Source organism: Scyliorhinus canicula, chromosome 8, assembly GCF_902713615.1.
Source record: "Scyliorhinus canicula chromosome 8, sScyCan1.1, whole genome shotgun sequence".
In the NCBI taxonomy this organism is placed as follows: domain Eukaryota; kingdom Metazoa; phylum Chordata; class Chondrichthyes; order Carcharhiniformes; family Scyliorhinidae; genus Scyliorhinus; species Scyliorhinus canicula.
This window is the reverse complement of record NC_052153.1, coordinates 41,079,764-41,094,306: the sequence shown is the minus strand read 5'-3', so window position 1 is coordinate 41,094,306 and position 14,543 is coordinate 41,079,764. Positions and strand designations below refer to the sequence as shown.

General features: G+C 45.2%; 1 protein-coding gene across 2 annotated transcripts in view; it reads left to right on the top strand.

The window, feature by feature from the left end:
* Window positions 1-249: 249 nt before the first annotated feature.
* LOC119970187 overlaps window positions 250-14,543 on the top strand; it is a 143,989-nt gene continuing 129,695 nt past the window's right edge. For both annotated transcript variants that reach the window (XM_038804407.1, XM_038804404.1), the window contains exons 1-2: window positions 250-397; window positions 10,655-10,710. In XM_038804407.1, coding sequence (XP_038660335.1) covers window positions 368-397; window positions 10,655-10,710 — 86 coding nt within the window. In that variant the 5' untranslated portion in view covers window positions 250-367. The remainder of the gene's footprint in view (window positions 398-10,654; window positions 10,711-14,543) is intronic.

Below are 14,543 nucleotides of genomic sequence, written 5' to 3'. Positions count from 1 at the left end.
GTGCCTCTTAAAGGTTTGAGCATAAGAGACGGAGCACATTCTCCACGTTCAACAACGCTGCGGATTAGGAATGATCCGTTTGAACATCCTGCGACTCTGGCTGCCAAACGCCGCCATCACACAGTGCCTGCGCCGGTCACATGACCCAGCAGCTCAGCGGGGCAACCGTCTGATGACGTCTTTGTTGCGGCGCGCGCCCGCCGCCGGGACACGCTGAGCTCTGATTGGCCGCCGGGCGGAAACGTTGCCCGGGCTGCGCGCGCCGGTCAGCGACACCCAGGCCGCGCGACGATTTCAAATTAACGAAAGAGGCGGGAGGCGGTAAACAGGAGCCAGAGCCCCGGGGAAACCCGGTCAGCGGCTGGGCATGAGCGGGGAGGCGGCACTGCCCAGGCTGGTGAGTCCGGGGGTGGGGGTAACGGGTACGGGTATAATCTGCCACTGCTGTTCGTTGCAATTTGTGCTGATGGTCTGCAAGTTAAAAGTGACACTCCCCCTACTAAGGTGCTGGCACAAAGATGTTGTTGTTACCCACACCAATGGCGATGTGAAGGCATCACCCATTTACAGGAGGGGGTGTTTGAACGAGATTGGGAAAACAGCGAGAATGCAGGAAGTCAGACACGATTTGCGGAGAGGCTGGGGAGGGGTCACGTTTGAGGACAACAATCCCTCATCTGAACTACTTGATATTTGTTTTGTTATGCTCTTGACGTAGCATAAGATGCTTCCTTGATGTGCATTCTGACAAAGGAAGGTTCAGATTTGGAGATGGCTTTAACACATTTATTAAACTGTTAACAATTCTCCTACTTGGATTTGACTCTCCTGTTAATCCTGCTATAGCTACTCAGACTATCGAACCAATCCATGTGGTGGGTACGATGTGTTCAATCAACCCTGCGTACTCACTAAGTGTCTCCACTGGAAAGAGACTGAGCATGTGTGCTCAGAGTTGCCAAATGAATTTTCAAAAAGGAGCTAGACTAACACGTAAAACACGCTAAAAAGGCACTAGATTTCTCAAGGCATTTCTCGCCACCCCTTCCTGGGGAATAAATGTTATTTGGTTAGCTCACTATCCTCAGTTGGGGATGTTAGCCATCATTAGATTTAATTAACATTCTGCAGTTTAATCAGAAGCATGAACAAAGGCCACAAACAGGGCAGTGAGAAGAAATGTAATGCAATGTGCTGTGAGTAAGAAGTCAGCGAGTGCCCACAGTGATTGGTCTGCTCTGGGCCAGGAACTGAAATACCCCAAACATCCGAAATTCACAAAGGCAGAGAAAGTTAGGAAGGTTGCAGCCAGCTGAGGAAATTGTCGCTGTCAGAGGGGAGAGCAAAGAGAGAGGGAGAGGTTGGTGGGGGAGATGGTGAGGGTGGACAGGAAATACGCGGAGGATCCGGAGGAGGGGCTGCTGAGGGAGTGGCGTAACCTTCAGGTCAAGTTCGACTTGCTGACCACCAGAAAGGCGTAAGCTCAGTGGAGGAAGGCACAGGGAGCGGTGTAAGAATATGGGGAGAAGGCAAGTAGGATGCTGGCGCATCAGCTCCGTAAGCGGGACGCAGCCAGGGAGATTGGTGGAGTGACGGATAGGGGAGGAAATGTGGTGAGAAGGGGGGTGGATATTAATGGGGTCTTCAGGAACTTTTATGGGGAATTGTACCGGTCCGAGCCCCCGGTGGTGGGGGGGGGGGGGGGGCCTTTTTGGTCCGGCTGAGGTTCCCGAAGGTGGAGGAGGGACAGGTGGAGGGGCTGGGGGGCGCCGATTGAGCTGGAGGAGCTGGTCAAAGGGATAGGCAGCATGCAGTCGGGGAACCAATATCCTGGGGGGGAGGTTTTTTAGTAGTCTTCGGGAGGGTTTAAACTAATTTGGCAGGGGAATGGGAACCGGATTTGTAGTCCAGCAACTAAGGAAGCCGATATTCAGGACGCCAAAGCACGTAGTGATACAGTGGGGAAGGTAACACTGACAAAGGAGAGTACTTGCAGGTAAGGAGATGGGTTGAAGTGTGTATACTTCAATGCAAGAAGTATCAGGAATAAGGTGGATGAACTTAAGACTTGGGACTACGATGTGGTGGCCATCCCGGAAACTTGGATAGAAGAGGGGCAGAAATGGTTGTTGGAGGTCCCTGGTTATAGATGTTTCAACAAGATTAGGGAAGATGGTAAAAGAGGTGGTGGGGGGGGGGGGGGGTGGCATTGTTAATTAGAGATAGTATAACAGCTGCAGAAAGGCAGTTCGAGGGGGATCTGCCTACTGAGGTAATATGGGTTGAAGTCAAAAATAGGAAAGGAGCAGTCACCTTGTTGGGAGTTTTCTATAGGCCCCCCAATAGCAGCAGAGATGTGGAGGAACAGATTGGGAAACAGATTTTGGAAAGGTGCAGAAGTCACAGGGTAGTAGTCATGGGTGACTTCAACTTCCCAAACATTGAGTGGAAACTCTTTAGATCAAATAGTTTGGATGGGGTAGTGTTTGTGCAGTGTGTCCAGGAAGCTTTTCTAACACAGTATGTAGATTGTCCGACCAGAGGGGAGGCCATATTGGATTTGGTACTTGGTAATGAACCAGGGCAGGTGATAGATTTGTTAGTGGGGGAGCATTTTGGAGGTAGTGACCACAATTCTGTGACTTTCACTTTAGTAATGGAGAGGGATAGGTGCGTGCAACAGGGCAAGGTTTACAATTGGGGAAGGGTAAATACAATGCTGTCAGACAAGAATTGAAGTGCATAAGTTGGGAACATAGGCTGTCAGGGAAGGACACAAGTGAAATGTGGAACTTGTTCAAGAAACAGGTACTACGTGTTTTTGATATGTATGTCCCTGTCAGGCAGGGAAGAGATGGTCGAGTGAGGGAATTATGATTGACAAGAGAGGTTGAATGTCTTGTTAAGAGGAAGAAGGAGACTTATATAAGGCTGAGGAAACAAGGTTCAGACAGGGCGCTGGAGGGATAGAAGACAGCCAGGAGGGAACTGAAGAAGGGGATTAGGAGAGCTAAGAGAGGGCATGAAAAATATTTGGCGGGTAGGATCAAGGAAAACCCCAAGGCCTTTTACACATGTGTGAAAAATATGAGAATGACTAGAGCGAGGGTAGGTCCGATCAAGGACAGTAGCGGGAGATTGTGTATTGAGTCTGAAGAGATAGGAGAGGTCTTGAACAAGTATTTTTCTTCAGTATTTACAAACGAGAGGGGCCATATTGTTGGAGAGGACAGTGTGAAACAGACTGGTAAGCTCGAGGAGATACTTGTTAGGAAGGCAGATGTGTTGGGCATTTTGAAAAACTTGAGGATAGACAGGTCCCCCGGGCCTGACGGGATATATCCAAGGATTCTACGGGAAGCAAGAAATGAAATTGCAGAGCCGTTGGCAATGATCTTTTCATCCTTGCTGTCAACAGGGGTGGTACCAGAGGATTGGAGAGTGGCGAATGTCGTGCCCCTGTTCAAAAAAGGGAATAGGGATAACCCTGGGAATTACAGGGCAGTTAGTCTTACTTCGGTGGTAGGCAAAGTAATGGAAAGGGTACTGAGGGATAGGATTTCTGAGCATCTGGATAGACACTGCTTGATTAGGGATAGTCAGCACGGATTTGTGAGGGGTGGGTCTTGCCTTACAAGTCTTATTGACTTCTTTGAGGATGTGACCAAGCATGTGGATGAAGGTAAAGCAGTGGATGTAGTGTACATGGATTTTAGTAAGGCATTTGATAAGGTTTCCCATGGTCGGCTTATGCAGAAAGTAAGGAGGCATGGGATAGTGGGAAATTTGGCCAGTTGGATAACAAACTGGCTAACCGATAGAGGACAGAGAGTGGTGGTGGATGGTAAATATTCAGCCTGGAGCCCAGTTATCAGTGGCGTACCGCAGGGATCAGTTCTGGGTCCTCTGCTGTTTGTGATTTTCATTAACGACTTGGATGAGGGAGTTGAAGGGTGGGTCAGTAAATTTTCAGATGATGCGAAGATTGGTGGAGTTGTGGATAGTGAGGAAGGGCTGTTGTTGGCTTCAAAGAGACATAGATAGGATGCAGAGCTGGGCTGAGACGTGGCAGATGGAGTTTAACCCTGACAAGTGTGAGGTTGTCCATTTTGGAAGGACAAATATGAATGCGGAATACAGGGTTAACGGTAGGGTTCTTGGCAATGTAGAGGAGCAGAGAGATCTTGGGGTCTATGTTCGTAGATCTTTGAAAGTTGCCACTCAAGTGGATAGAGCTGTGAAGAAGGCCTATGGTGTGCTAGCGTTCGTTAGCAGAGGGATTGAATTTAAGAGCCGTGAGGTGATGATGCAGCTGTACAAAACCTTGGTCAGGCCTAATTTGGAGTACTGTGTACAGTTTTGGTCACCTCATTTTAGGAAGGATGTGGAAGCTTTGGAAAAGGTGCAAAGGGGATTTACCAGGATGTTGCCTGGAATAGAGACTAGGTCTTACGAGGAAAGGTTGAGGGTGCTAGGCCTTTTCTCATTAGAACGGAGAAGGATGAGGGGCGACTTGATAGAGGTTTATAAGATGATCAGGGGAATAGATAGAGTAGACAGTCCGAGACTTTTTCCCCGGGTGGAACAAACCATTACAAGGGGACATAAATTTAAGGTAAATGGTGGAAGATATAGGGGTATATTTACTCTGAAAATGAAAAGTGAGAATGAAAGATGAGTTATAGCCACAGAAACCCAGGGAAACCTGGGAGCCACAGTCAGTGCCATGCGCCGCCACATGCTGTGGCCACTAGCACAAAGTTTCCCTGGGCTTCTGTGGCTACGATTATCTTTCATTCTCACTCCACAGTATAAATATTTTCCACTTTTCTGTCTGTTAGCTTTGACAAAGAGTCATTGGACTCAAAACGTTAGCTCTTTTCTCTCCCTACAGATGCTGCCAGACCTGCTGAGATTTCCCAGCATTTTCTCTTTCGTTTTCTATTCCAATCATCCGCAGTAATTTGCTTGTATCTTGATGTGGAAAGTAAATTTGGAATGATTTATTTGTTGTGATTCATATCAGGATGAGCAAGGTATGAAAGAACAAGGAGGGGACCCTACTGAGGAAATACCAGGAAATAGCTAACTTAAAACAAAGGAGCTTGCAAATTATTACTTGAGCTACGTGGAAGTTGATACAGGATGAACAGATTATGAAAATTGAGACTAACGTGGGTAAAGATTTGGTGACAGTTGGATACTGGCACCAGTACAAGGACAAAAGGAACTGTACTGTCTTGATGGGCTTCATCTGGCTGGAAACAGTCCTAGCTGAAAGGATAAATAGGCCTCTTTTAAAAAAAAAAAAATCCAATTAAGGAGCAATTTATCATGGCCAATCCACCTATTCTGAACATCTTTTGGATAGTGGAGGAAGAATTTACAAACTCCACGTGGACAGTGACCTGGGCCGGGATTGAACGTGGATCTGCACTGCCATGAGGCAGCAGCGCTAACCATTGCGCCACCATACTGCTCCCATAGGCCTCTTGAAAGCTCTTCAAATCAACAGACAGGGTATGGAGAGAGGGTGTAGGTTGTCTTGAAAATGAAAAATGAAAATCGCTTATTGTCACGAGTAGGCTTCAATGAAGTTACTGTGAAAAGCCCCTAGTCGCCACATTCCGGCGCCTGTCCGGGGAGGCTGGTACGGGAATCGAACCGTGCTGCTGGCCTGCTTGGTCTGCTTTAAAAGCCAGCGATTTAGCCTGGTGAGCTAAACCAGCTCAACCAGTCTTGGGGACTTGGGCAGAAATACAGAGCTGAAATACTCTTTGTTCTAAATAAAGAATGAGAAATCCAGGTCATCTATAATGTAATATAAATTTGAAGTTCGGAAAGAAATATAGCTAATGACCAAAGTTATTTTAATCACAATAGAAGTGACTTAAAGGTAATAAGTGAAGATGTATGTTTAAAAACAAAGACAGTGAAAAGTTTGAGTGTATTCCAGAACAATGTCTGGGATTCTTCCAAACGGCGGATAAGTGCTGATGCTGTTGTAAACACCGGAATGCTGCACGCTGGCGTCAACGGACCTCTTGGCCCAGCAATTCCGTGGCGCACAGGGGGCCAGCACGGCGCTGGAGTGTTCTGCGCTGCTGCGGCCGCGGGTCCGTGCATACGCACAGCAGCCGCTTCCACGCTGGCTCCGCCAACATGGCGGAACCACACAGTGGGCCGTCGCGGAAGAAGGTAGGCCACCCCAAATCGTTCGCACCCGCCGATCAGTGGCCCCTGATCGCTGGCCTGGCTGTCGTGGAGGCCATCGATTCCCACCCACCTCCCCCAAAAAACCCCCACCAGACGGCCACCGCAGCACTGAGCTCTCGCTGGGTGGAACCATAAGTGAACCACGCTGGTGGGAACTTGGCCGGTCGACTGCGAAGAATCGCCGCAGGAGCCACTTTCAACGGCCCCCGAATGGCGCCGCGTCAACCACGCGCGTGCAACTGGTGCCGATTCTCTGGTCACCAGAGGTTTGTGTCCTGGCGTCGGACCCGATTTGACGATTGCGGCACGGAGGCTCGGAGAATCCCGGCCAATATGTTCTTGAAACAACAAGTAAATAGTCAATAATCTAATTGCAAGGGAAGCACCTAGTTAACAGTCACCCTAATATGATTGAATTGTTTATGGGTTTAACAGGGAGAAGGGCAACTCGTGAACCAAGGTTTTAAATTTGGATGAGGCTAACTTTGGAGACATGAGGTAGAAACAGGCCACAACTAACTGTGGAACTATTAACACATAAAACTATAGACGAGCAGAGGGGAGGTGCTTTTTTAAAATATGTGGCAGAATGCATATAGCCTTAAAAGACAAAAGCACTAGTTGTGGAATTGAAAAGCTTTGGCCAAGAAAGGAAATGAGACATAGTAAAAAATCTAAAAGTGAGCGATATACAGAACAGCAAAGGGATATAAAGTACTAAGAACTGCACAGGGTGCCTCTGAGAAAAATCTTGAGGAATGTAAAGGAAAACACTGAAGAGGGTAGCATAATGTGGTCCCTTAAATGAATTGGAAATAGTAGAGTTACTAAAAAGCTACCTTATATTGGTATTCACAGTAACTTAATTGCAGTGTTAATGTAAGCCTACTTGTGACACTAATAAAGATTATTATTGTATGCAGTTGAGGATGAAGTACCAGAGAAACAAGGAAAACTAACCGTAAATCAAGGAGAGAGACCACAAATATTCACAATACAGTAGTGAAACTCAATGGAGCAACTAATGTGATTAAAGACAAAATAATCTTCATGGCCAATGGTTTTCTTGCCAGGAGAGTAAAATTAGATAAGGAATTTGTTAACTGCTTTAGCCATGAGCTTCCAAAACACTCCATTCAGAAATTGTCCCGATTGAATTATAAACTGCCACTGTCTCCAGCTATTTAAAGAATTGGTGAGATAAACCAGGCAATTATGGGCCTATTAGTCTAATTGTAATTGTGAGGAAATTACGTGCAACAGATGACTGAGCATTTGGACAAACGTGAGCTGATCAGAAAGTAGCATGGATTTGTCATGTGGAATGGATCCAGTTGTATTTAATGAAGTAATAATTGAGGTAGATAAGAGAATGCCTATGGGTGCTATTTATATGGACTTCCTAAAGGTGTTTGACAAGGTTTCATCAAGAGGCAAAGAGAGTTAATGAAATTGGAGGTGGCCTTGGATAGAAAATTGGTTAGGAAGCAGTAGGGATTAAGGGTGTGTCCCTAAATTGACAGGATTTTAAAAATTTGTTTGTGGAATGTGGCAAGGCCAACATTTATTGCCCATAAGAAGGTGGTGGTGAGCTGCTTTCTTGAACTGCTATCGTGTTGGAGGAGACCCCATAGTGCTGTTAGGAGGGGAGTTCCAGGATTTTGTCCCAGTGACAATGGAGGGACGGCGATATATTTCTAAGTCACAATGGTGAGTGGTGTGTTGAAGGGGAACCTCCAGGTGGCGGTGTTCCCATGCATCTGATGTCCTTGCTGTTCTTGGTGAATTGGAATGTGTTGAATGTGAAGAGCCTTCGTGAGTTGCTACAGTGCATCTTGTAGATGGCACACACTGCTGTCACTGTGTGGTGGTCAGGGAGTGAATGTTCAAGGTGGCGGATGGGGTGCCAATCTAGCGAGCTGCTTTGGCTTAGATGGTGTTGAAGTTCTAATGTTGGTGGAGCTGCTCATCCAGTCAAGTGGAGAGTATTCCATAACACCTGACTTATGCCTGTAGATGGTGGACAGGCTTTGAAGAGTCAGGAGGTGAGTTACTCACCACGTTTGCTGTAGTTAGATGACACAGTAAATAGCGTAGTTGGGAGTGGAAAATGATCATCAGGTGAATGAATTCCAATGTGACATTGTGATATTCACTTTGATCAGAAGAAAGATAGAACAGAGTACTTTCTAAATGTTTTGAAGCTAGGATCTGGGAATAAGCAGTAATTTAGAATCTGAGTACAGAAATCAATAAAACCTCGTGGACAGGTACAAAAAAAAATTGGAGGTGTTGGAATATAATGGGATGGAAATGAAGCTTTGGTTAGTCTCCCTGGAGTAATGTATTCAGTTCTGGCACCACCCATCCTTGAATGGACATACTGGCTTTGGTTGGCATGTGGTGCAGATTCACCAGCATGGTACCAGGGTTGTGAGTGTTAATTTATTCAAGGGGACCCACCCCCAGTCTAGATCCTGGAGATTTGATGCATGTTTGCTTGGGGATCATAACCTTGTCTTCTACTTTAAGGCTGAATTTGATCTCTTCTATTCAGGTAATTCTCTTTCTGATGTAAGCTCCCAACTCCGTGTGAAACCTGCAAGGCTTATGTAGAGGTTTGGCCATTTTGTATACGGTCACCAAAAGGCATAAAATGTAAGAGCGACAGTGTCAGTTGGAAGAAACTTTGGCTGAAACAGAAAGGGAGTGTGGCAGGAACCCTAACCATTTGTTGCTGAAATAAATTAATGCAATTCAAATGCCACTGGATTTCTTGTTGACTCAATGTCCGAAGAAGAGTATAATTTTACCAAATAAAAGTTGTGACTTTGGAAACAAACTGAGTAGATACCTGGCTTTTATTAGGAATAGGGCACATGTACCGAAGTCCAGTGAAAAGTATTTTTCTGCACCAAGGGGACGTACACAGTATGTACACAGTAGGCAAAAAGAATAATCAACAAAGTACATTGACAAATAAGTAACTGGTTACAGTGCGGAACAAGGGCCAAACAAAGCAAATACATGAGCAAGAGCCGCATAGGGCGTCGTGAATAGTGTTCTTACAGGGAACAGATTAGTCCGAGGGAGAGTTGCTGAGGAGTCTAGTAGCTGTGGGGAAGAAGCTGTTCCTATTGCTTCTATGCTAGACTCCCAAGGGCAACGGCATGATTAAGACGGAGGATATTAATAAGCCAACTTACATAAAACAGACAGCCTGGAGATACATTGACCCATATGGTTCTTCACCTTCCTTAAATTCCCAACAATTTCTGATGACCAATGATCGATCCTGAATGCTCCCAGTTCTCGGGGGGGGGGGGGGGGGGGGGGGGGGGGGGGGGGGGGGGGGTGGCTCTTGCCCCTTGCCCTGAGGGAGCTTCAATCTGATAAGGTTCCACGGCCCAATGGTTTTGGATGTGAATTTTAGGAGGATTTGAAGACTTGTTGAACGATCCTTCGATTGATATATATAATCACTCATTTGAAGTAGGCATGCAGGCGCAGTCACTCAATGAAGCAAATGTTTTTTTAATTTTGAAGGCAGGCAACAATCCTGAAGAATGCCAATCTCGCTCTTGAATGTAGATTTGATCCTTTATTCTTAATTCTGGGACTCCCAGCTAGAAAGATAATTTAAAAAAAATAAAAAATTTAGCGTACCCAATTCATTTTTTTTCCAATTAAGGGGAAATTTAGTGTGTTTAATCCACCTACCTTGCACTTTTTAGGTTGTGGGGGCGAAACCCATGCAAACACGGAGAAACTGTGCAAGCTCCACACGTACAGTGTCCCAGAGTCAGGATCGAACCTGGGACCTCAGCACCGTGAGGCAACAGGAGAAAGATAATTGATAATGAAAAAGACTGCATGGTGTCCTAGCAGTTGCACCACGGAAGAATATTGTCTGCTGTTGGATTAGTTTCAGTTCAGAATTGGCATAAAATTATCATGGAATGTATCCCAATAGAATTCCTAACCTGTCTTCGCCAATCCAACTCAGATGCATTTCGAAAAGTATAGGACCCCTACCTCAAAAATATAGGTTCCTGAAAGGTTTCCCATAAGCTATGCAACATTGCCGTTAGCATGCCATACATGGGAGTGTGCAACATTTTGCCATGTTTTCATGGCTTAATCCTCTTTTCCACCATCCTGTCACTTGTTCTTTCAATGTTTCTTTTTGTATAAATGGAGGTGCCAGGCATAATGATTAAGTTGAGCCAACTGTGTTGGTGTCCTCTTGCCTTTTTACGCATTCTCATATGGAGAAATGTTTGTGCAGTACTACTGTACCAGTTTTGAGGGTTTGTCATGTTATTTGTAAAAATACAAAAACTCCAATCAAAATATATTTATTTTTTAATGTTCAGAAAGCAATGAATATTGAAGTGGCAAAATGTTAGATTTTTACATTTGTCTTTTTGGTTTGCAGGAATTGCCAAAGCAGCCCTATAGAAGTCGATACTACAGAGACGATGTATTTGGGAGGTAAAATAATCTTGAATCATTTTAACTAGAATATATGGATGCTTGATGGGGTCATTTGTTCTTGTGCTCATTAAATTCTCATTTACTGAAGAATGCTGACCAATTTATTTAATGAATTAAACAAATATAAAATTGGGTGGTTCTGCAAAATTATCAATTTGTTTTAATAGATTTTGCTTATGATATCTAAGCACTTGAGTAGAATTTTATTGCAACTTTATTTTGCAGTTCCTGCATAGTTTTACACATTGTTATGGGATCTGACCTACATGTTTTTTCCCATAGAGTTGGAAGTAGATTATAAGATGTATGTTGAATAACTTTTGTCTGTTGCGTTGTAAAATATCTTTTACATTGTCAACAAGGTATGAAGGATTCATGAAATTATCATAGAATCCCTACAGTGCAGAAAGACGCCATTCAGCCCATCAAGTCTGCACCAATGCTCCAAAAGAGCACTCTACCCAGGTCCACTTTCCCATCCACCCCTCTGTATCACCGTAACCTAACCTGCCCATCCTTGGACACTAAGGGGCAATTTAGCATGGCCAATCCACCTAACCTACACAGCTTTGGACTGTGGGAGGAAACCCATACAGACACTGGGAGAAAGTACAAACTTCACACAGGTAGTCACGCAAGGCTGTAATTTAACTCGGGGTCCCTGGTGCTTTGAGGCTGTAGTGCTAACTACTGTGCCACCATGCCAATAGCACACAGAAGGCGGCCATTCAGTCCATTGTTTCTGTACCAGCTGTTGGAAGGAACCAATCAATTGGTCTGACTTCCTTTCTCTTTTTCCACAGCCTTACAGATAAAAATATTAAGCAGTCAAAAATGACTGTTTTCATTGACGCTTGACAGACACTTTAATGTTAAGACTTGGTCATGCCAAACTTAAATGTGTCACAAAGCAAAGCATCATTAAAATAATTTTTTTTTAAATGTTAAAGGGCTGTGATCAGGTTAATCCGATTTCAAGTTACATCCCAAAGATCAGTTTGTACATCAATCACGTTTGAGTCACAAGATTCCAGGATCTGAGCCTCAAAATCAAGACTGATGCGTAAATGCAGGACTGATGCTGTACTTTTTAAATTCCTTTTGTATTCTTCACTGTGAGAAGCATGAACCTTTGCAGGTAGTTAATTTATTGTTCAGTGAAAATAAAATATATTTTCCTTTTTATATGAAAAACACAATTCAAGTAACTAAAGTGTTATCAGGAGTAAAACAACCAGGCAGCTGCTTTTAAATTCTACTCCATATTCAGTATTCCGAACAACTGGACATGGAAACGATTCTCGGGGACTTGAACATGTTAGTTTTTAATCTCTTTCTGTATTAGTATATTTTTAAATCATGATCTAATGCCCATGTCTATATCTCTTTCAGTTCCCTCATATTGTTGGGCTCAGGAACTCCTCTTGATTCTCTCAATCATGTCACCACAAAGATCAAAACATACTTTTATATACGAATTAGCAGCACAGACACAATTCATTTGGCTGAAACTGTTCATGATTTGTACTCCACACGACTTACACTCATCCTTCCACATCTATCACCGTAACACCCTGTTTGCTTGTCTAGTTTTCCTTTAAATAAACTATACTATAAAAAAAAACTTTTATTCTTCTCCTTTTTCACATTTTCTCCCAAATTTATACCCACCAATAAACAATAATCAGTAACGAATGTAACGCCAATCCCCATAGCAATAACAACCACCCGATCCTCCCTCCAAACCCCAGACATTAGCCCGCATGTTAACATAAACAAATCACAAAAAGGAATCAGGAATCGCCCATAGTCACCATTAACACATACAGTCCCTCTCTCCCCAACCCTCCCAGCCCCCTCACTAATGTTCGATGTGATCCAATTCTCTAAAGTGCATAATGAATAACGCCCATGAATTGTAGAACCCCATCATCCTTCCCCTCAGTTCAAATTTGACCTTTTCAAGCGTCAAGAATTTCAGCAGGACCCCCGCCAAGCCAGGGCACAGAGTGGAGAGGTTGATCTCCACCCTAACAGGATCCGCCTGCGGGCGATCAACGAGGTGAAGGCTACAACATCTGCCTCCGCGCCCGTTTCCAACTCTGGCTGGTCCGACACCCCGAATGTGGCCTCCCGAGGGCCCGGGTCCAGTTTCATGTGTGCCACGTTAGAGATTGCCCTAAACACCTCCTTCCAGTAATCCTCCAGCTTTGGACCGGACCAAAACATATGAACGTGGTTTGCGGGGCCCCCTCTGCAACGTTCGTGTGCACCTTCTACCCCCTCAAAGAGGCGGCTCATCCTCGCCCTTGTGAGGTGCGCTCTATACACTACCAGCTGTTTCGGCCCCAACCTTGCACACGAGGTGGAGGTGTTCACCCTCTGGAGAACCTCACACCAGAACCCCTCCTCCATACCCTCTCCCAACTCTTCTTCTCACTTTGCCTTGATCCCTTCTAGCGGCGCCTTCTCCTCTTCCAAAGTAGCCCCGTAAACCGCCGATACTACCCCCTTCTCCAGTCCCCTGTCGTTAGCACCACCTCTAGCGATGTGGAAGCTGGCTCCCAGCTATACTATTCAACACAATTACTCTCTATGGGTCGTGTATTCCATATTCTCACCACTCTTTGGGAAAGAAGTTTCTTTGAATTCCCTATTTGATTTCTTGGTGTCTACCTTATATTGACGGCCATAGTTTTATTCTTTGCACAAGTGGAAATGCTCTCTTTGTATGCACTCTACCAATACCGTTCACAATTTAGAAAATATTTAAAGAACTTGATCTTCCTCCAGTTGTGTACTTTCACAGAGAATGTCCTTGTCCTATTTTCTAAACCAATTGATATCCTTTTTTTTGGAAATAATTTTTATTGAAAAATTTTGAATTTATACAACAATAACGCACCATAGTAAAATACCAAAAATAACAATAATATTAACAATCATAAACATTCGCCCCACCTCCATGAACAACACAGCGTTTTAACAACGACGCAAATTAACACACTATATGGTTACAGAATAGACCCTACAATATGGAACAACACCACCCCCCCCGGTTGCTGCTGCTATTGACCAAGATACCTATCTTTGAGCCAGGAAGTTCAGAAAAGGCTGCCATCGTTTATAGAACCCTTGTATTGATCCTCTCAGGGCAAATTTGACCCTTTCCAAATTTATAAATCCCGCCATGTCACTGATCCAGGTCTCCACACTTCAGGGCCTTGCATCCTTCCACTGTAGCAGAATCCTTCGTCGGGCTACTAGGGACACAAAGGCCAGGACACCGGCCTCTTTTGCCTCCTGCACTCCCGGCTCTGCCGCAACTCCAAAAATCGTGAGTCCCCACCCTGGTTTGACCCTGGATCCAACCACCCTCGACACCGTCCCCGCCACCCCCTTCCAGAATTCTTCCAGTGCTGGGCATGCCCAGAACATATGGGTGTGGTTCGCTGGACTCCCCGAACATCTGGTGCACCTGTCCTCACCCCCAAAGAACCTACTCATCCTAGTCCCGGACATATGGGCCCGGTGCAGCACCTTAAATTGGATGAGACTAAGCCTCGCACATGAGGAGGAAGAGTTGACTCTCTCCAAGGCATCCGCCCAAGTCCCGTCCCCTATCTGCTCCCTGAGTTCCTCCTCCCATTTAGCCTTCAGCTCCTCCACTGACGCATCCTCCACCTCCTGCATTACCTTATAGATGTCAGACACCTTCCCCTCTCCGACCCACACCCCCGAAAGCACTCTGTCCATCGTCCCCCGCGAGGGCAGCATAGGGAATCCCTCTACCTGTCGCCTAGCAAACGCCTTTACCTGCAAGTATCTGA